General features: G+C 37.6%; 2 protein-coding genes across 3 annotated transcripts; both read left to right on the top strand.

Annotated features, from left to right (window-relative positions):
* The first annotated feature begins 1,031 nt into the window (after positions 1-1,031).
* dusp22b (dual specificity phosphatase 22b) lies at positions 1,032-10,535 on the top strand. Its single transcript, XM_020923201.2, has 7 exons — positions 1,032-1,323; positions 1,566-1,599; positions 2,260-2,342; positions 3,514-3,563; positions 5,390-5,464; positions 8,106-8,277; positions 9,799-10,535. Exons 1-7 carry the CDS (start codon positions 1,138-1,140, stop codon positions 9,928-9,930), a joined length of 732 nt encoding a protein of 243 aa, XP_020778860.2. The 5' UTR covers positions 1,032-1,137; the 3' UTR covers positions 9,931-10,535.
* Positions 10,536-11,681: 1,146 nt separating this feature from the next.
* On the top strand, positions 11,682-19,573 carry irf4a (interferon regulatory factor 4a). Of its 2 annotated transcripts, XM_020921665.2 has the most exons (9): positions 11,682-12,006; positions 12,465-12,659; positions 12,746-12,932; positions 13,801-13,874; positions 14,365-14,518; positions 14,689-14,766; positions 14,984-15,379; positions 16,649-16,761; positions 17,242-19,573. In XM_020921665.2, the coding sequence occupies exons 2-9, from the start codon at positions 12,471-12,473 to the stop codon at positions 17,389-17,391; spliced, it is 1,341 nt and encodes a 446-aa protein (XP_020777324.2). In that variant the 5' UTR covers positions 11,682-12,006; positions 12,465-12,470; the 3' UTR covers positions 17,392-19,573. The 2 variants fall into 2 exon arrangements, with proteins under 2 accessions (XP_020777324.2, XP_020777316.2); XM_020921657.2 differs by lacking the exon at positions 11,682-12,006 and having other exon boundaries at positions 12,453-12,659.
* Positions 19,574-20,414: the final 841 nt, after the last annotated feature.

Genomic DNA, 20,414 nt, shown 5'->3' with positions numbered 1-20,414 from the left:
TGTTACTGTACTTACTGTACTGTACGGTATTGTAAAAAAAAAAAAAAAAAACAACTCTTTTGCATCATCACAACTCTATATTATAGGCTTCATTCATTGATAAAACGTATTTATGTGAAACCAGAGCGGGAAAGTACCTGACACGTAGCCTACTCAGTGTGGGCAGACCTAGATAGTACGCTTACAGTGAATTCTTCATATTCACCCTGAAGCCACATCAAAGTGCAGCTGTATTTATACGGCTCGTACTGTCACTCTTCTCCGGTGTAGATTCCGGTAAATGACCCATAACATTTTGGACCTATGGTTCATGAGAAGAACCTGTTGACATTCACTAACAGCATGCAGTAAAAGATATTGCTGCCTATTTAATTTTAGTGGGTCAGAATTCTAATAAATACTTATAGATATGAGTAAATGGCACTCGGTTTAAATAAACACAAAGCCAAACAAAATATGCCAACATTTTAGGGTACTATTTGCGTTATAGAGACTTTAAAAGCGCATGTAACTTTAAAGGTGGATGTAACTTTTCCGTGGCGAGTCCACCACCTGCTTGTCTCTACTGAGAAGTTACTGCTTTACCTTTAGTGCTTCACTGTATAGCATTAAATAGATACATCTCCATATTACAGAGACAAGCAGGTGACGAGACCGGGCCAATTTACAAGTCAGATCTGTGGAAATGGGAGCTACTAAATTCATTGTAGTACAATAAATTTAAGATTGATTAGTTTAATGTCACACAGTGGAACATGCCAGGTAAAGCAAGACCATGAAGATAAGCACAACACGAAAACGTATTGTTTATTGCACCTTTAATGATTGTTCTTCTACTACTAGTACTACTACTACCGTCAAACTATTTTTGTTGGGTTATTATTGGTTGATGGCGAATATAGCCTTATAACAATGACATCATCTTGGTATGTGCGCTAGTCTAAATAGAGGGCAAAAATTCCTTTAAGCCTGCGCAAATCCACCGTGGCTTAAGTTTATTTAGGGATAACCACATGCTGCCATCAACCAAGGAGGCGCGGAGTATTCATATTCATCATAACTAAATATATCTGCTGCGTTTAAATCTCACCTGTAGGCAATTCTCTTCTCGCCAACTACATATCCCAGCATGCAACGATGTTTGTTTGGGCAAGTGGACGTAGAGCTTTTAGTTTGTGCGCTCTCTCCAGTGGCACAGAGCAGCGTGGAGAATCTGGGAACTTCAATAAATTAACTCCATGCATTGTGGCACTTAAACGAACAAAAACAAGCCAAATTTTAGAAGATTTTTTTTTTATTGCAATGGGGAATGGGATTAATAAGGTAAGGATTTGTTTATTTTTACGGTTTGCACGATGAGAGCACTTACTGTCATTTTCAGAGGTCTTCAACTGAACCATTGTTTGAACTAAAAGTAGCCAACGAACATACGACATTCTGTGTAGCAATAGTAAATTAGCCATGTGCTCTGTTAAAATTAGATTATTAAACTATTACCTAGCTATTACATTGCCAGGTGTATGGATGATAATACTGATGTATTTTCTAATATTGTGCCACTGTAGGTCCTCCCTGACTTGTACTTGGGAAATTTCCGAGGTTTGTACCCCTATTAGCATTGCTGCTTAAAGGTACTCTATGTAACTTTTCTGGTAACCATGTAGATATTATTTTGTATGAAATGTATGTATGAAAATAAATAAATAATAAATAAATACTACAACTACTACTACTACTACTACTACTACTACTACTACTACTAATAATAATAATAATAATACATTGGAAAACATGCATTCTTATTATGTGTGGGGTCATCTATCCATAGATTGGGCCTGTAAAGGGCTCGTGCATAGATTGTATAAATAAGTGGACTATGGGAGTCTGATGCCACCTATAGCATTTGTCTGCAGTCAAATGAAGCTTATGGAGGCTTGCTGTGATAGGGGCACATTTGGAGCTATATATCTATATTAGGAATAAAAATGTATTAATGGACAAAATAGCAAAATAAAAAAATCCTGCATCATGTCGAGCGGGTTAATACAAACCAAAATGATGAACACTTCCTATTTGAAATGGCTGGTGAGTTATGTCTACCAGTATTTATATACAGTCTATGGGCTGGTGGCATCAACTGCTTGTCAACACAAAGATAGATAAGTTCAATGCCATACTGTGGAACATGCCTGGAAAGCAGCTGGCATACCCTCCGCAACACAACTTATAATCATGCATTTTATATTTCCTTTTTTTCAGATGCAAGAGACAGAGAACAATTAGCCCGAAACAACATTACACACATTCTGTCCATTCATGACAATGCAGCTCCTTTACTCCCGGTAAGATTATAATGCGGCACACTTATTAGTATTTTCTCACTGAATTTATGTTAAGAAAACCTAAACCTTACATCGCACTACTGATTGTGCACTTTTTAGACCAGTCTGTCAGGTAGATCCAGGAGAGCTACCTCTGCGGTCTCTGCAATAGGAAGCTGTGTGTTGATTGAGTGAAAGCAGACGCAGGGCTCATGTGATACTTATCAGGAGAAATACCAGTCACCGGCAGCAGGCGATGAGCTGAAGTGTGGGCTCAGAGTTGGTTGCTTTGAGTGGGTGCTGCTTTTGCCTTATGAACTGTGCTCAGCCACTCATACTGGAAATATATGTATATATATCTACTGATTTTGCTGGGAAGATGTTTTCATTATCAAGCTTGGGTAGTTTGGATTTTCCCCACATATACAGTATTTCTGATCAATTTTCAAGCAAGTCACAGAGATTTTTTAGTGGTGGTGATTAAGGTCCTATATTATACAAAATGGACCCTTGTGAGCTTTTTGTCATGTTAGACCATTGTTACCTTCTCAAAATATCCGGCGTTCTGTTTTGTTTTGTTTCGTTCATGCATATATGTTTGAGTAATCCTTTATTATTAGTCATTTTGCATCACCCAATCTCAAAATGCTCAGTTCCACCTTGTGATGTCATGAAGCAGGAGTTTTCAACTTAACAGCTACTTTTTACCATTTGTTTAGTTGACAATTCTAGGGCTAAAATTATGCAAATGATTCTAGTGAAGGTCCATGGAGTTCAACAACACAGTGGAGTACTTCCTGTGTTACCATGTGGCATCACAAGGTAGGGCAGAGTGAACTGAGCGTAAATATGCAGGATTTGTGTGTTCAACTGTGTGATGTATTCTAGTCAGTGTTAGGTGAACAACTTGTGATGTCAACATCTCAAAGAAAGAATCTATGTATGTGCCTGGTGGAAATCAAACATTTTGCACTGATGAGGTATCAGGGATCCCGTATAATGGCAGTACATTTTAAAATAAGTTTAGTGATAATTCATTATATTAAAAAAATATTTTTTTTCTTTTGAGAAGTGTATTTTTGGCTGAGTGATACACTGAAACAAAACCCCCAGCAAACCTTGAGAAAGGTTTATGTTTTGACAAAATAGTATTAAAGAGCCCTACCAGTCGTTACTTATTTGTCTTCCTCAGGAGATGACCTATCTTTGCATTTCAGCAGCGGACCTGCCAACACAGAACCTGTGAGTACAGAACAGTCACACAAATATGACAAACTATAAAAGCTACTATACAAGTAACTATGAAACAGTTAACTACAAAAGCCAAAGCAGAGGATAGTGAAAGAAAAGGGATGGGGTTGGAGATGGAGGAGAGAGAGATACATTGTGACAGAGAGTGAGGTTCATATCAAGCAAATCATCTTCTGGCGTATGCTTCCATCAGATAAGATTACTGTAACATTACATGACCATTGTACTTTGCACGGGGCATTTAGTACTGACAAACTCAAACTTTCATGGCAAGTAACACAGAAACTAATATGTGAACAGGTCTGTAAATAGACATTATTATTATCATCACAGCTTGTGCGTTTTAGTAAAATAAAGTAAAACAATGAACATCTTAATATGTTTTGCCTTAATTTAGTAGTTCACTTTTTCAGATAGTAATAATAGGTCAGTGATTACAGCACTGCGCAGGTTTCGACTCAGGGAGATAAAAATGGAGGCCTGAAAACTTACGCTAAACTATAATAATGTAAGGCAGTAGCACTAGGGGATTGTGAGCTTTATGAATCTGAATGAACCTCTTATTCTCTTATTATTATTATGTTTTCCATTCATATAAAATTGTGTTGACTGTGTTTGAGAACAATTGCAGTTAACTTGAATAATAAAGTGCAGCCCAACATTTTGAGATGTAAATGACTGGCTAGTCACATGAACATTCTAAACATACCAGACTGGTGACATAGTACTAAAGATGTGTACTCTAAACCACCGCTAGACACTGCAGGTTAGCAAAGACCTTTAGTACAAAGGAAGTGCCTCTGTGCTATCTGCCGCTGTAGCGATGGTTGGTGCAAGCTTCTATTTTTATATGGCTCCACATAGTCACACATTAGGTTGCATGCTCTGACGCGCACACAGACACAACAGACACAAACACACACATGCACACTCACTTACATACACATACCTGTTGTCCATAGCAACCCAGTTGCTTTTTGCTTCTTACAACTTTGCTGGGACCCCAGTATGTGAAATGTGATACTGTGTTTTTAAAACACACCCTCAGTGGATACAAAGGAGTGGAAATGAAAACACAGTATAATTTACAGTATTGAATAACTGTATGCAGTGATATATTACAATAAGTTCTCGAAAATATTATCACATTTGCATTTTTTTTCATGAAATAAACTTGCATAAACTTGTGTAAACTTGATTGGTAAATTACAGAAACTATTTAGATGCAGTGCAAGAGCAAAGTGATTAAATTATAATAAAGTAATGCAATTAATAATACAAGATATGCTACATGTTTATTTTTGTTTTTCGTATACGGTACAATGGTCATTAAGTAATGTGTAACTTGTATGCCTGTCACAATAAAAAGAAGATGGAAGCACTATATAATTACTGTTGGCTGACTTGGGACAACAGATATATATATATTGTGCAAATTCTGTCATTTAAGGAAGCTGCTTGCTTGCAAATTGATTAATATGCACTGTCCTTATTCAAATCATAATGGAACTCTTCAGTCAATATTTGGTATCAATAAAGTGCCATATGTATCATGGTTCTTTCTGCATCTCAGTGTTACAAAAATAAGTTAAACTACCCCACTAGTGAAAATAAAAATACATATAAGCCCAAATATGATTAATCTGCAATTCATTTGAAAATAGGTCAACATTATAATCATTGTGACAGGCTTATGTATCAGTTCAGCATGCAAAATACAGTATGACACTTGCTAAAAACACGTTTGTGGATAAATACACAATATTGGTTCAAGCTAGCGTGTCTGACTATCAGTAATTCTCTCTTATGCTCTTCAGAATTCAGCACTTCAAACAAAGCATCAGGTTCATTCACGAGTCTCGTCTTAAAGGGGAAGGCTGCCTAGTACACTGGTAAGACCACTACTGTACTACTACTGTCAAAATCTATAGAAGATCAAATTAGGACAGCCCTGTTTATCTTGTGCACAGATGAGAGGTAATGATAAACAATAGACGATTAGAGCAGTTCTCAAAAGAGCAGTGACAATGGTGACCACATTTTGTGCAGTGGCCGTATGAGCTCTGGGGAAGGTTATATTTAGCGTCACTGTGGCTTCTCTGAAAATAAAGAGGAACAAAGTGTAACTGAGAGATTTTTACCATTATGGTCAAAACATTAACCATCTCTATGCTTAGAACTTGGTATGTTTGCACTAATTTTGATAAGTTTAGCTCTAGATTCTTATAGGGAACTGATTATAATTTGGCACGACATTTCTTCCTTGTTTCAAGATGATTAAGCTCGTATGAGAACAAATGTACCAATGGGGTGTGTGTGTGCGTATAATCACTATATATATGAGAAACTGTTAAGCTTGGTTGATATTTTTGGCATTATCTATGGACAATTTTGATATTTTTTCCCAAATTGTTGACTTTGAATATACTACAAACTCATCCACAACTCTATTTCACAACAAACTGGATAAAAGAGCAGTGTTTTGTGCATTTTAGACTTAGACTTAGACAAACTTTATTGATCTACAAGAGAAATTATTTGGACACACAGTAGCTCACACATCACAATATAATATACTAACAAAGAGTAAAAAGTATAAATGGTAATAATAAATTCTAAATTAGTAACAAAAAAGATAGCAAGAGACAGGTGTAAAATAAGACATAATTATATAAATTTAAATGTACAAGTCAAAATAAAATAAAAAGAGAAGTAATAAAATATAAAATCACAGCTTTACATGAGGTCACAGGAAGAATTGCAACATTGATATGGTAATTGACAGAACATATAGTTATCTGTTACATTAGGGTGAGTTGTACGGTTGTAGGGAGTATTATCTGTTACATAAGGGTGAGTCGTTGTGCATTTGTAGGGAGTATTATATGTTACATAAGGTTGACTTGTTGTGCAGTTGTATGGAGTATGATATGCTGTAGTCCTGTATCTCTCAGGGGTGTTTGAGTGGAGCTGTAGGAGCCTGTTGGAGAATGAGCTCCTCTGTCCCTCTATAGTGTGGTGCAGTGGGTGAGTTGCTGTACAGTTGTAGGGAGTATTATCTGTCCCTCTGTAGCGTGTTGCAGTGGGTGAGCAGAAGGGTCCATGATGGAGAGCAGTTTGTCCAGTGTCCTCCTGTCCCTCACTGTGACAGATGTCTCCAGCTCACAGCCAATCATGTGACCAGCTTTACAGATCAATTTGTCAATCCGCCCAATATCCCTTTTACTGATGCTGCTCCCCCAGCAGACCACAGTGAAGTACAGGGCGCTGGCCACCACAGACTGGTAGAAGATTGTAACTTGCTGCACACATTGAAAGACCTGGAAGTAGAGTCTACCAATGCCCTTCTTGTACACAGCATTTCAGTTGTCCCTCCAGTCCAGTCTGCTGGACGCCAAGGTACTTGTAGCAGTCCACTATTTCCATGACATGGCCCTGGATGGTGACAGGCTCCACTGGTATCCTATTTCTCCTGAAGTCAGTCACCAGTTCCTTGGTCGAGTCAACGTTCAAGAGCAGATGGTCTGCCTGGGACCACTCCTCTTTGCACTAATGTTTAAATGAAGCTTTATGCATAGTCTTTAGGCAGCTGGTCAGCCGCCCCAAAAATTGGCTACTGGAGATTATATTTACAGAATATGAAACTATTTTTTGTAGCTGTGTCGTAATATCAGTGACTAGTGTGTAGAAGTATGTGTAGTATTTTGTAGTAGTAATATTAGTATGTATACTGATGCATCGTCTTACTTTTTATAAACCACTGGGGATGGGACAAAATCTCATGCCACAAGTTTATGAGAAGAATTTGAGATTTCTTTCTCTCATCTGTTTAGTTTTGGATTTGGAAAAAAATGGTTAAGGTGCTGGTCAATTACACTTCATGAGATGCTGTGCAAAAAGCAGTGCTACGATGAGAGCACAATAAAATACAGTAGATCAAATGGGACCAAAATTGTGATCTGAACTGCACTATTTATTTTTATTATAAATTATGTCAAAATCTTGTCTTGTTCTCGTGGACCAAATCTTGTGTTTCTTGTGGAAATTGTGTCTCATTCACCCTTACTGACACTTTGCAGCTGATGTCATCAACATTCCCAGGGGATGTGATGCCAACTGTAAGCACTACTCTGTTTGAAACTCTCTTACTCAAATTAGACTTTAATCTGAGCTTTGTTTTAACACAATCTAACTATAAAGAGCTGATATAGCTGGAACTACTGATTTGTGCTGTCAAAAAAGTCTCGCACACATAAAATTACAAAAACTGAAACCACAATTATTATAAAAAGTTAGTGAGCATTAGCCAACACTTTTTCAGTTAGTCACTATCACCCTCTTGTTAAAAATCAAACTCCAAACAGGACCTTGAATGCTCATATTGATCATAGGCTCCTAAAAAAAGTGTTGACTAAATCCAAGTTGTATTTCCTCTTGTATCAATAAATGTATAAATAAAAGTATTAATAAACCTCTGGTGCTTTTTAACCATTACTGTATTACCATTTGACTTCTTTCCATCTCTGTGCCCAGTCTGGCCGGAGTGTCCCGCAGCGTGACTCTGGTGGTGGCGTACCTCATGACGGTGAGCGGGTTGGGCTGGCAGGACGCTCTGGCCGTGGTCAGAGTGGTCCGGCCCACCGCTGGCCCAAACGTCGGCTTCCAACGGCAGCTCCAGGAATTCCAGGACAAACAGGCAGAACAGGTCAAAAGACCAAAGCATCAGCATCAGAATATTATACTTTAAAAAGTCACAAGTTAATAGATGCACAGTGGGATTCTCTTACACTTGCAGATGGTGTGTATTAAAGTGTACACAGTCAGTTGCAATAATGTAATATTTGTTTAGAATTATGATAAAGGGTAGGTTGCCTGATTCATCAGCCAGTTTCACTTCATTTCACTTCTTAGAAACCATTGGACCTTGCAGTGTTAAAATTCGTTCGTTCGACGGTAGGCGGGTACTTTTTATCATTTAACCAATCGCTGCTCTTTGGTAGTCATGTATGTAATGTACTGCTAACGTGACTAACTGGTATATTAAGCTTTTCCCAGATCCTGTAGGAAGAAGGACAATAATGTCTTTCACCTTGATAAAATTCACCAAACATTCTCATTTTTCCGGCTCTTTGCTGATTGGCTGGTGCCCGAACTTGCACTTCTGGGGTTTTTGCGAACTGTCTATTGTATTTTGATTTCTGACCTAGTCGCTGGAGAGAAATGAAACTGAGTGGAGGCACTAGGTGGCACCAGCCTGGCTGCTGAAGAAATTCTAGAGACGATAAATGTTTAAACTACTTTATGCCACTGATTCAATAACCCAAGAGCAGATTTAACCACAAAATCTATTCTAAATCTACAGTACTGTTAAAACCATGAGCTGCGATAGATAATTAGCAGAATTAAACACTTAAGTGCTTAGTTTGCATATGTAAGGATGCTCAAATCTTATCCTAAAGCAAAAAATAAACAAACATTTCCCATTAGTGTAGAGACAATGTACACAAGATAAATATTGACATCCCAAAAAATATCATTCCATCTGTCATGTATGGAATGATGAGTCAATATAGTAATTATTGACAGGCCTAGCAAAGGGAATAGGCGGAGCTAATATGTTTCGGGTCTGTCCCACTCACAAAAATTCTAGTCCAAATAGGCTGCATATCACTTAATCCTATCTGATTTGCCTTTGCTTATTGTTGGTTTGCCTGGAATGTTCCACAGTATTTTTCAGGCATTTTTTCAACTGCATGTTTTTACTCTGACCTGTAACTTGAGCTGTTTTTCTCCATTGGATGACATAATGTAGAATATTCCAGGCAAAACAATATAATCTCCACGGAGACAAGCAGATGGTAAACTCTCCAACAGAAAAGTTACATAGTGTTCCTTTAACAGCTGTGCATTGCATTTCAGTGCATGTCTAATCAATAAGCATTTGAGGAAAATAAATCCTACATCTACCATTCAACTTAAATTTAAAATGATTTTGATTTTTGCTTTCAGTTTCAGAATGATGAAAAATTAGGGCCGTTTCCATAGCAATCAACAATTCAAAACAAACAAAATATTGGATCTTTTGAATGATTGTCTGTCCTCAAAACGGTACCATATAACAGGAAGCTGAAACCCAACCCTATATTTGCTACTTTAGAATGATATTTTTAAATGTGAATAAACTGGAATTTTAAAACTTGAATAAACTGGTTTTGTTTTGTTGCAGTTCAGGGAATGGTTCTACACGGAGTATAAGGACAACCCACTAAACAACGAGGCTGATATTAGAGACTTATTATTGAGAGTGCCCAAAGTGAATGGTGAAGTCCAAGAAGAGACCACATCTGAACAAATATGACTTCACACATGACTGAGATGCAGCAAAAAAACTACTCTCACAATGAACTCAGCGGATGGACTCACAGCATTACAAAGAACAACGTTATTTATTCTGTGCAAATTGTATCTATTTGTCATTGTATAATATATTTGTTAAGAAAAAGAGGTTTTGAGTGTGTTGTGTTTTGTGGGGGCTTCCATGCTGAACGTGATAAGGCTGTGTGCACCTCTGTCTGCTGGTGCTTCCTGTTTATCTTATGTGCTTGAGAATTCATGCATGACATCTACAAAATACTGTACAGTCTTAAATGTTCTGTTAATTCAATCATTTGGTATGGACAAATATATGTTTACATTAAAAGTATAGGCTAAGAGTACACATAAACATCACTGTGACCGGTAATAGCAATAGACTATAATATAGAACTGTATATACCAGTAGTACTTATACTACTACTACTACTATATAGTCTATGGTAATAAGCTTTAATGTATCATGTTTAAAATGTCCCAGCACTGCACCAAGAATAAAAGACCAAGACTAAAGAAATTACTGGTTCTGTTATGGCAATTCAATTTCATGTGTAAATCATGGTTGATTTAAGGACCTTGCAGCGAATGCTATAGTATTTTGAAGAAATTAGATTTGCTAACAGTTATTGAATGTTGTTGTTCATGTCCATCCCTGTGTGCAGCTGAAGGTGCAGTATGGGTGGAGGGTTTGCTACCGGTCTATCTCCATAGAGAAGTTTTTGCTTTGCCTGGAATGTTCCACAGTATTGCTTTAAACTTATTTGTATTACATTTATTCAGTTACATGTGTTCTTATCATTCAAATATATCTTGAACAGTATGTCTCCACAGACCTCACCTGTAACTTTGCTTAGTCACCTGATTGTCATCATGGACAGCCTGTGGAACACTGTAGCAAAAGCAACTCCATGGAGAAAAGCAGCTGATGTACCCACCACCAGAAAAGTTGCTTACTATGCAAGATACATAAAACCTCTGCTGGGGGATCTGTCATTTCTTTGTCTCAGCAGATCTGACTGGTGGCCAAGTCAGATCTGTGGAACGGTGACCCTGCTTTCAATGAGAATGCTTGTCTTTCCAGATATTTTTCAGCAATAAATGAACACTTGTAATGAAGGCATACATTTACGGTACACATAAGAACATTTCAGGCAAAGAAATACAATCTCCATGGAGACAAGCGGGTGGCACAACCTCCATAAGAAAAGTTACTCAGTGCACATTTAACTTCATTGTTAGATGTTTCTTTTCCCTAGACCAGTCTCTAACCTGTAGCTCAGGACTTACCAGTAGCTCTCCACCCTCTTTCAAGTCGCTCGTCAAGGGATTTCTGAATATAAGCATTGTGCTGAAAAAGTAAAATTTGATTAATTAAATGCCTATGACCATTGTACACTGATGCCTAACTTTGTGCACTAATAAATGGACAATGGTTTCTGTTTTATAGACATCTAACTGTACCCCAAGGCTCTCCCTCTTTCTTATAATCATCTCAATTTCTTGTGACCGCTAAAACTAGTAGCTCTCTGGCATTTTCGTTTTGTAAAAGTGGTTCACTAGAGGAATAAGGTTGGAGACCCCTGCCCAAGGCTCAAACCTTGCCAACATACTGTAGTCATGTTTGCTTGATGTTCTCATAATTAACCTCATGAGGGCAGTGTAATCAATTAAGAGTTGAGAACTTTTTGTGCACGTCGTACTCTCGGGCACAACCTCAAACGTAGCAGCCTTCATGTCATGTACGCAGACGCACAGGACGTGGCTAGACGATAACCAAAGCCCGGGCTGCTGCTGCTGCTGCTGACTTTGTTTATGCAGAAAAGCAATGGAATAAGAAAACGACAAAACAAGCGTCTGTTCCATTCAGGGTAGTTCTCCGGGGCAGAGGGATTCCCCGTCACTGCGCTGCGCTGTGTGGGCGCTCTGGCTTCACAGAAATGAGCGTCTCCAGTTTGAACTTCTCCCTGGCTCCTCCTCCCGATTACGATTCAAGTGATAACATTTAAGAAAAGAGCTCACGGACCATAGGGTTAATAAGTCAGGGTCTTCTCAAGTACAACAGGTAAGCAATCACAATTATAACAAACCTTCATATCAACAAATATTCAATTAAATCTATTTTTATTTATGTACAAATTGAATACTTGTACTGAATGGTTCTGTTTTGGCAACTCAATTTCACGTGTAAAGCATGGTCGAGTTAAGAACATGGCAGCGAATGGAGAAGTATTTTTTTTTTTCATGTATAATAATTTTTGTGCTAAATAAAAACAGAACATTGCACCATGGCGTGTCATAGCCTAACGCTTTTTATAAACGGGTGTGCAGAAGTCACTTAACATATATATACCGTCAGAATTGTGGCTTGAAGGGTTAGTACTTCAGAGCAAGACACGTTTCTGATAGCAAATTTATGTTTTTTTTTTTGTTTGTTTTTTTTTTTTTGGTTTTTTTTGAGAATTGCAATCCTCATTTTGGATAATTTTACTAAATATTTGACATTTTAATATGATTTTTAAGGGCAACATGGAAGAGGACAGCCTATCAGTCAGCTGTGGTAATGGCAAACTCAGACAGTGGCTGATTGACCAAATAGACAGCGGGAGGTATCCAGGCCTGGTTTGGGAAAATGATGAGAAAACCATATTTCGGATTCCATGGAAACATGCTGGGAAGCAGGATTACAACCGGGAAGAGGATGCTGCCCTGTTTAAGGTATAGCTCATCTGTAAAACTACACGATGACTATTTGATTTTATATAATTTAAGTTTTTAAAATATTTTTGTTATTGTTGTCGCAGGCATGGGCTCTGTTCAAAGGGAAATTTAAAGAAGGTGTGGATAAGCCGGACCCTCCGACGTGGAAAACCAGATTACGCTGTGCTCTTAATAAAAGCAACGATTTTGACGAGCTGGTAGAGAGGAGCCAGCTAGACATTTCAGAACCTTATAAGGTCTACAGAATCATACCAGAGGGAGCTAAGAAAGGTACGTTTACAATATAAAATACAGAAGATAATGTATAACAAATGTATAAAAGAAGAGTAGTGTGTATTCTGGATCCCAATTGTAATTGTGCGTCAAAGTTTCAAAAACAAAAAAACTGAAACCACAAAATCTATTTAATTGGCTCTTGAAATTGACCTACTAATCTTATATCTTAAATTCCTTTCAACTGACAACAGGTCTTTGTAACTGAGCAATGCCACCACATTTTGAAGCTACTACAAGAATAAAAAATGTACACTAAGAGGAAAGATGTTAAACATAGTGACAGTTTTTGTTTCAAGTGGACAGGCCCAGTAATTACAGAGATGTTAACCATAAACCAGGTGAAAACATCTGAAATTTTCCTATAGCCACTGAAATAAAAGCTTTATATCATCAGTCATCAGTATAAAACTAAAGACAACACAAAAACATGGTGCGAAAACATTTAGAATTCTTCGTTGTAGTTGTTAAAATGGGGTAGAAAATGACTGAAGCATTGAAATACTTTACACAATTTGCCTGTCTTGCCATGCATGACTGGTGCTGGTTGCTGGTTTACTATAGACATTTACACATATGCAGTGCAGCGCTGTGATGCGGCAGGAAGCACAAAGGAAGCCAGTGCATGTAGAAAAAAGACCTAGTGCTTTTTATAGGGGGCTTCGGTTACCAGTGCAGAGTGCAAAATGTGTTGAATTGGCCAGTAGATATGCACTATAATGTTATTGTTCTTGCATTTAATTGAGGAACAGTTTGTTTTAAGCTCGCACAACATTACATCTGCTGTTTGAAATTAAAATATGTAAAGGATGCATGAAGTGTAAGCATTTTTGATAATCTTTGTATTTTTTTAAATTTATTTTAGGATTGAAAATGACCAGTCTGGAGGAGAGTTCACATCTTAGCTATTATCCTGCATATTCTTCATTGCAAAACCAGGTCGGTCAGTAGGCCTGTCACAATAACAAACTCACAGTAACAAACTTTGAAGCATGAGAACTACTGCAATAAACGATAATAATAGAATCACTTAGAATTTATAGTATCATTATCAAGACATGAGAAAGTTTTATTCTACTCTCCACTGCTCAAATCTTACGTTATTACATAAAAATGGCAAAAATCTCCCCACTTTTGCAAAGAAACTGTACATACGAAAAATATTGAGTGCCAAAATATATTATATTAAGTCGATATAACTCTAGTACAGTATAAGTTATGCACTTCTTACTTTCAAATATTGGACATGTGCTCAAAAAGGTCATATTAAAGATGTTACAATGGACTTCCTACAATTCACACTATGCAACCACTAGGCAAACCACTCCACAATCATAAATACATTCTATATTTATTTTCACATATTTTTCACACCCGCTGCCAAGTGTCTTGTGTCGTAATCTGAAGTTGTTTGTGTTAACTGCCACAGGTGACCAGTTACATGGAGCGGAGAGACTGGAGAGACTTTGCTTCTTCTGACCAGCAGTCTCTTCCTCCTCCTCCACCTCCTCATCATCACGATCTGCAGTACCACTACCCATCATCCCTCAGCCGGCCCTGGCCCACAGCACACTCAGAGAATGGTAAAAACTGTAGTACAAATGGTGGCAACATGTTTAGGAAATATGTAGGTTCATTTGAATTTTAATAAAGTCTGTCAATATATCTTTTTTAAGTTAAAGCATTGTTTGTGTTTTTTGGTTTTTTTTGTAATACTTTCCAAAACATAACTTGACACATTGTCTTTTCCTAGGCTTCCAGCTCTCCTTCCATACATACCTATCAGATACCCAACCACCTATCTATGCAATGGACCCTAACTCTATGACCGGTAAAACATCACACCATCTTATACATTTAGAGATTTTTAACACAGTAATTAACACACTCCGATCTGGAATCTGAAAGTAGTGAAACGTGCTTATAAATTCATTGCGGTGAATAATTAGAATGCTATTTATGCCAAGGGTAAATGAGGAATAGTTTGGGACCACTGCAAGCTGTTTAAAACAGTAAAAATTAGGTACCTTTCCTTCCTTGATTTTCAGATTTCAGCCTACACGTCTCCCTCTTCTACCGAGAGTCCCTGGTGAAAGAAGTGACCACCATTAACCCAGAAGGATGCCGTATCTCCTCTTCGGCCTCCTCCTCTTCCTCCTCCCCGTCCTCCTCCCCTCATCCGGACGACCGCCTCTCCATGGGTCCAGAGGTCATCCTGTTCCCCTTCCCGTACCCCGAGTCCCACAGACAGGGGGCAGACATGCTCCCTAGCGTCCTGGAGAAAGGGGTGCTGTTGTGGATGGCGCCTGATGGGATGTACGCCAAACGCCTGTGTCAGAGCAGGGTGTACTGGGAGGGACCGCTGGCTCCTTACACGGACAAACCCAACAAACTGGAGAAGGAGCAGCCCTGCAAACTGTTTGACACTCAGCAGTTTCTAATAGGTAAGTGCTGTTAAACTCACGGGCATACTAGGGGTTTCAAAAGTATTGAAAATACAAAAACTCATTTAGAAACTAGATACTCATTAGAACAGGTATTGATTCTTAAAAAAAAGTCACATTCACACAAAAGAAATGAACCTTTCCTGCAGAGCTTTAGAATGACCTTGAGCTGTATCAGAACAAGTATAAGAGCACATAGACTAGTATACGCCCATGGACCACTATAGAACCTACCTGGATAACAGAGGGGATTACACAGATATAAGACTACATGATGATATTTGTTATATATTATTTTTACTCTTATTTAATGTTGAACATCTCATTGTATTGTCTATTGTATTATCATCGTAGTATCAGAATTGGTATTGAGTATCAAGTCTATTCTCTAGTATCAAAAATCAAGTTTGAAATTTCAGCATCATGACGACACTATGGTTTGCTTGATAATGTGATGAATACTGTATGCTAAACTTTTGTATTAGTTTTTTTTCAGTAGAAAAACAAAATATATAATATATTACTACTATAGAAGAAGAAGAAGTTGCATTTAAGTGAGATGCAGTTTAAAAGCCTCATAACACATTACAATCACTGAACTGCTGAAATAACATTTCCTTTAAAGCAAATTAAACTGCCACTGCTGTCCATTCATGTACTTTCTACTGGAAACAAAGGAATTTTGTATGTACAGAAATTAGTGCTCAATAACTTTTTAAATTGAGCATGCATTAAACAAAGCTAAATAAAAGTGATGTACTAAGGGCATCTAAAGTTACTTTTAAAAATAGACAGTTCATAATATATCTAAATGGAAAATATTCCAGCACAAAATACATAATAATGATCAAAACATTAGTTTAACGTATTTCTGCTCATTTGCATGTGAGTGATCATGAAGTGTGACATTTCCAACTGTCTTATACATTGAGACACTTCCTACAGGCCTATTTCCTGTCCTGTCAAATAAGTTCCATACTTTTATGTCTAATGTGGTGAATAAAATACTGAAGTTTGATTCTGGTGCAGTTTGTGGGTAAGTCCCATAGGAGCACAGAGGCTGTTATCTTGGGAGCGGGTGTGTGGAGTCCCCACCCACCTGCTGTGGTGCACCACATGTGACATATGACATGAGTCGTGTTTTTGTGCCATTTCACTGAAATTTCCACCAGATTTACCAGTAGTTTCCAGACGATATATCCAAGTGTGAGAGAAAAATATGTTTAGCTTTAATATGGCTAAATAGTCTATTCTCTGTTATTGTTGTAGAGCTTCATGAGTATGTGCACAATGGACGCTCTCCTCCACGACACCAGATTGTGCTGTGCTTCGGAGACGAGTATCCAGACCCACAGCGCTCCAGGAAAATGATCACAGCACAGGTACGCTGGAAAATCTCTTTTACTGTTACAAATTGTATTCTTAATCATTTTAACTTAAGCTTATATAGTTTTGTCTACATACAGCTCTGCCTAGGCCTCTTGGCCATCTTGAACATTTTACCTGGTTTTAAAACAAATCTAAATCAAAATGTTGTGTACATACGTTATTCGTTTATATTTATTTATTTATATTTTTAGAATTTTTATTCTACTGCTGTAGCAGAATTGTAACTTCTCCAGTGGGGGACAAACACAAGTTCTCTTGTCTAATTTCATCATGATTTATATTTTCATGATGGCATGAATTATACACTCCAAATGACCACCGCGTGTATTTACACATGCATGCACAGTGGGAAGCATCAAAATTACATCCAGACATAGAGACCTTTGTACATCAGAAGTTGTGTTTGTCACTGATGGTACTTTGATGTTGTGCTTTGTGCATGTAATAACTATATCACTTTGATTCCTCTTCAGGTGGAGCCAGTATTTGCCAGAAAACTGCTGTTCTACTATCATCAGAACAATGGTCACTATCTGCGTACCTACGACCACAACCAGCAACCCAACCCCTCTCCAGCCTCGGACTACTCTTCCCAGAGACCTTTGCAGCACATTCAGGAATAACTTCATTGTACTTCTTCTACAAGTATGACTTGATGGAGCCATAAGACTGCATGTTATAAACTTGAACTGCTGAAAGGGGGTGTAGAGGGGGAGACCCTGATGCTACAGTGGTATGAATTGTCTGTCTGGCTGATTTTGAAGTAGTGGTATTTTTTTGGTACTTGTGTAGTATTCTTGTGACGGTGTGAAGGATGCGGTTTTGAGGCTGGGGGTACGAGGAGAGCGGAGGGCCACCGAGACAGGAAGTACTAGCACAGGTGCACAGGAAGAGTGGCCCTACAAGCTCTGAGATGACAAAAAGATAAACATGCTTCAGAGCTAAGGCACATTCAGAAATAGCAATTACATGCTGTTTAATAAAGCTAAGGGTACTTGACCTATGCTTGTAAATTAGTACATTTTGTTTGTGTATTGCATAAAAAATCCAGACTGAAATGTATAGGTTTTGCAGTCTAGTCACTTCTTTCAATGAATTTCAGGCCAAACTCAGCCAAGCAAGGAGATTTCTTACTTTTTTTGACATATCAGATCAAAGCTCATTAGTCATCTGTCACTTTCAACAAAATCAAACTTTGCTAGTTCTGCAGAGGTCAGTGCTGTTTTAGATCTCTTGTCTATCTTTTATTTATTTTTGGAGGGCCTTTTTTTTTTACACATAAACCGTCATATTTGTCTGGATATCCACCTATCAGTCTCACTCATCTGAACTCTGGGAGGTAAGATCAGGGCCTGGACTGTAGTTGTTTGTACAGTATAAGCAGTAAAGGCTTGTTGTCTTGGTTGGTAAGATTACACTGTAAAAGCACCGCTGATGTGTCGCTAAAATGTGTTTTTGGTCTTGGTGTCTGAAAAAGCTGTTCTAAAGTGCCTCAAAATATCATGTGTGTGATGTGAATAATAGCATTGTGCCAAAGCGTTTGTGAGTCCAGCTGTAAGTAGCTTTACAAAGTCAGTCAATAATAACTCAGTGAAGTGGTATGTTTGCATGAAAAGAATTGCGTTATTTTTCATAAGAATATATTCTGTACTGACATCAGTTCAAAACTGAGGAACTGTGGTCTAATGAATTATACTTGGACTGACTCAGGTTTCATGCTTGAGACGTTCTTGAAAAATAAAAACTTGAATTGTAGATTCTTTATGGAATTGGTGGTTTTCAGATTCTAGAATCTGATTATATCCGTTTCCAAAAGGGGGTAAGAGCCACTTTTCCCTTTTGATTGTATTCTCATGCAATGAACCAGATATCTCTATTAGTGACTGACTAAACCAAGGAACCTGCTATATTACAAAAAACAAAACAATAAAAAAATGCATTTTAACACTGATGTCAACTGCCCTACATCTGTATGAAATATTATTGATCTTTAAAATGTTAAGATAATGTTTGAAACCCAGCAGTGGCAGTTAACGATAAACAGCATTCGAAAAAATGATTCTGAAAATTTTGAAGAGATCGGCCTTTGCAACGAATTTGAGACTTTTATTTTCAAAACCTTTGCTTTATCTACAATTAGCCCTCAGTGAGGGAACTGAAATGGAAAATAATACTCATCCCAAAACTTACAGGTAGAAGGTCCCTGTTCCTCTTGACCTGAAACTACCAGAGCCTCAATCAGGAATTAAAACTATTGCGGTTTGTGCTTTGGTTTGACTGAGGTGGAGTTTAATTCTGTACTCCGAGAAATGGGCACCACTTCTCAATCATGAATACTCAAGACATGCGATAGAATAATAGTCTTGAATCTGTGTGTTGGTTAGTTTTCAAAAGCCATCATGATAATAGTGTTGTGAGTGCATTTTGGGAGTAACTGGCTGTGTAATTTAGTTTTTACTATTTGACAGGTGGACTCTAAATGAGGAACGTTTTGTAAAACAGCATTTTGTTTTTTCATTTATTTAATGTTTTAAAGAGATTCTGAAGTAGTTTTGTGGCTGACTATTTTATTGTCAATGTTTTTTCAAGTTTAAGTTTTTAATAATTTAATTGTTTTTTTGTTTGTTTGGTTGGTTTTTTTTGTTGTTGTTGTTTTTTTGTTTTTTTTTACCAAGTTTTAAGTTAAAAGTGATTTTGATCAATTAACTGAACACCATGATTGATATTAGGCCTAAACCTATCAAATAAGATTTACTGTACATAAGGTTATGCTTTTTCTTGTACATATAAACCAGTGACACTTCATGATCTTGTCAGTGCCTTTATGTTTTAATTACATTTTGTGCCAACTGGTCAAAAGTTCAATCAAATGTTTTGGTACTCATGCGTCTGAAGGGAGAAGCTAACTACTCTGAAACTATCACACCCTAGTTGATGACAGTAAGGACTACCTGTTATATTTTTGGCAGATGTAAGGCAGTGGCCAGAACCTTGTCAGAACTGAAGAAGCTATTTGAATGAGTGTCAAAAAGGGTGTACAGTCAGTGGCCTTTAAACCTTATCTTGAGTACATTTGCTTTGACATTTCAAGTTTTAGAACTTATTGGCAGAAGTGCTTGTGAGGTCTGGGCTTAGCACACATCTACTTAAAAAACAAAACAAAAACAAAAGTTAGGGTTAGCAATGTGTTATAAGTATGCATTTGTAAAGAACGCAGAAATGCACAGAACTAGTCTGATGATGATTAATAGACTTAAAAACAACACAGGAGACCTCCAGATCTCTACCTATAATGTCTGGAATTTTTTGTGTGTTTTTTGAGTGCTCTGGGGGCGTAGATTTGCTAAAGAGGAAATACAGACCCAGCTATGTTTTTGGTGAGGGAACATAAACATTAAAAGTTGAAACATGGTAAAAATCTCAAAAAAGTTCATTTTGCATAATATGTGTCCTTCAAAAACATTTATCCTTGTGACAGAAACTTTTGACCATGTGACAAATTTCTTTTGTGATGGAACCTACCTGGACGACTGAGGACTGACACAGACATTTGTCGTGAGCTTCAATCCCAGCTGGGAGCATTCAGAGGATCCTGCTGTTCATGTTTGTGGTCCGCAGTTTCGATAGGTGCCTCAACTTCCCTCAC

This window comes from Boleophthalmus pectinirostris, unplaced genomic scaffold (assembly GCF_026225935.1).
Source record: "Boleophthalmus pectinirostris isolate CB_2022bp ecotype Guang Dong unplaced genomic scaffold, ASM2622593v1 HiC_scaffold_16, whole genome shotgun sequence".
Lineage (NCBI taxonomy): Eukaryota > Metazoa > Chordata > Actinopteri > Gobiiformes > Gobiidae > Boleophthalmus > Boleophthalmus pectinirostris.
This window is presented reverse-complemented; position numbering and strand designations above follow the sequence as displayed.

Coding starts and splice junctions, on each gene's coding strand:
- irf4a (XM_020921657.2), top strand. CDS start 12,453: ATGATTTTTAAGGGCAACATGGAAGAGGACAGCCTATCAGTCAGCTGT. Junction 12,933..13,800: donor ACCAGAGGGAGCTAAGAAAG/GTACGTTTACAA, acceptor AATTTATTTTAG/GATTGAAAATGACCAGTCTG. Junction 14,767..14,983: donor GGACCCTAACTCTATGACCG/GTAAAACATCAC, acceptor CTTGATTTTCAG/ATTTCAGCCTACACGTCTCC.
- dusp22b (XM_020923201.2), top strand. CDS start 1,138: ATGTTTGTTTGGGCAAGTGGACGTAGAGCTTTTAGTTTGTGCGCTCTC. Junction 1,600..2,259: donor GTACTTGGGAAATTTCCGAG/GTTTGTACCCCT, acceptor CCTTTTTTTCAG/ATGCAAGAGACAGAGAACAA. Junction 8,278..9,798: donor AGGACAAACAGGCAGAACAG/GTCAAAAGACCA, acceptor GTTTTGTTGCAG/TTCAGGGAATGGTTCTACAC.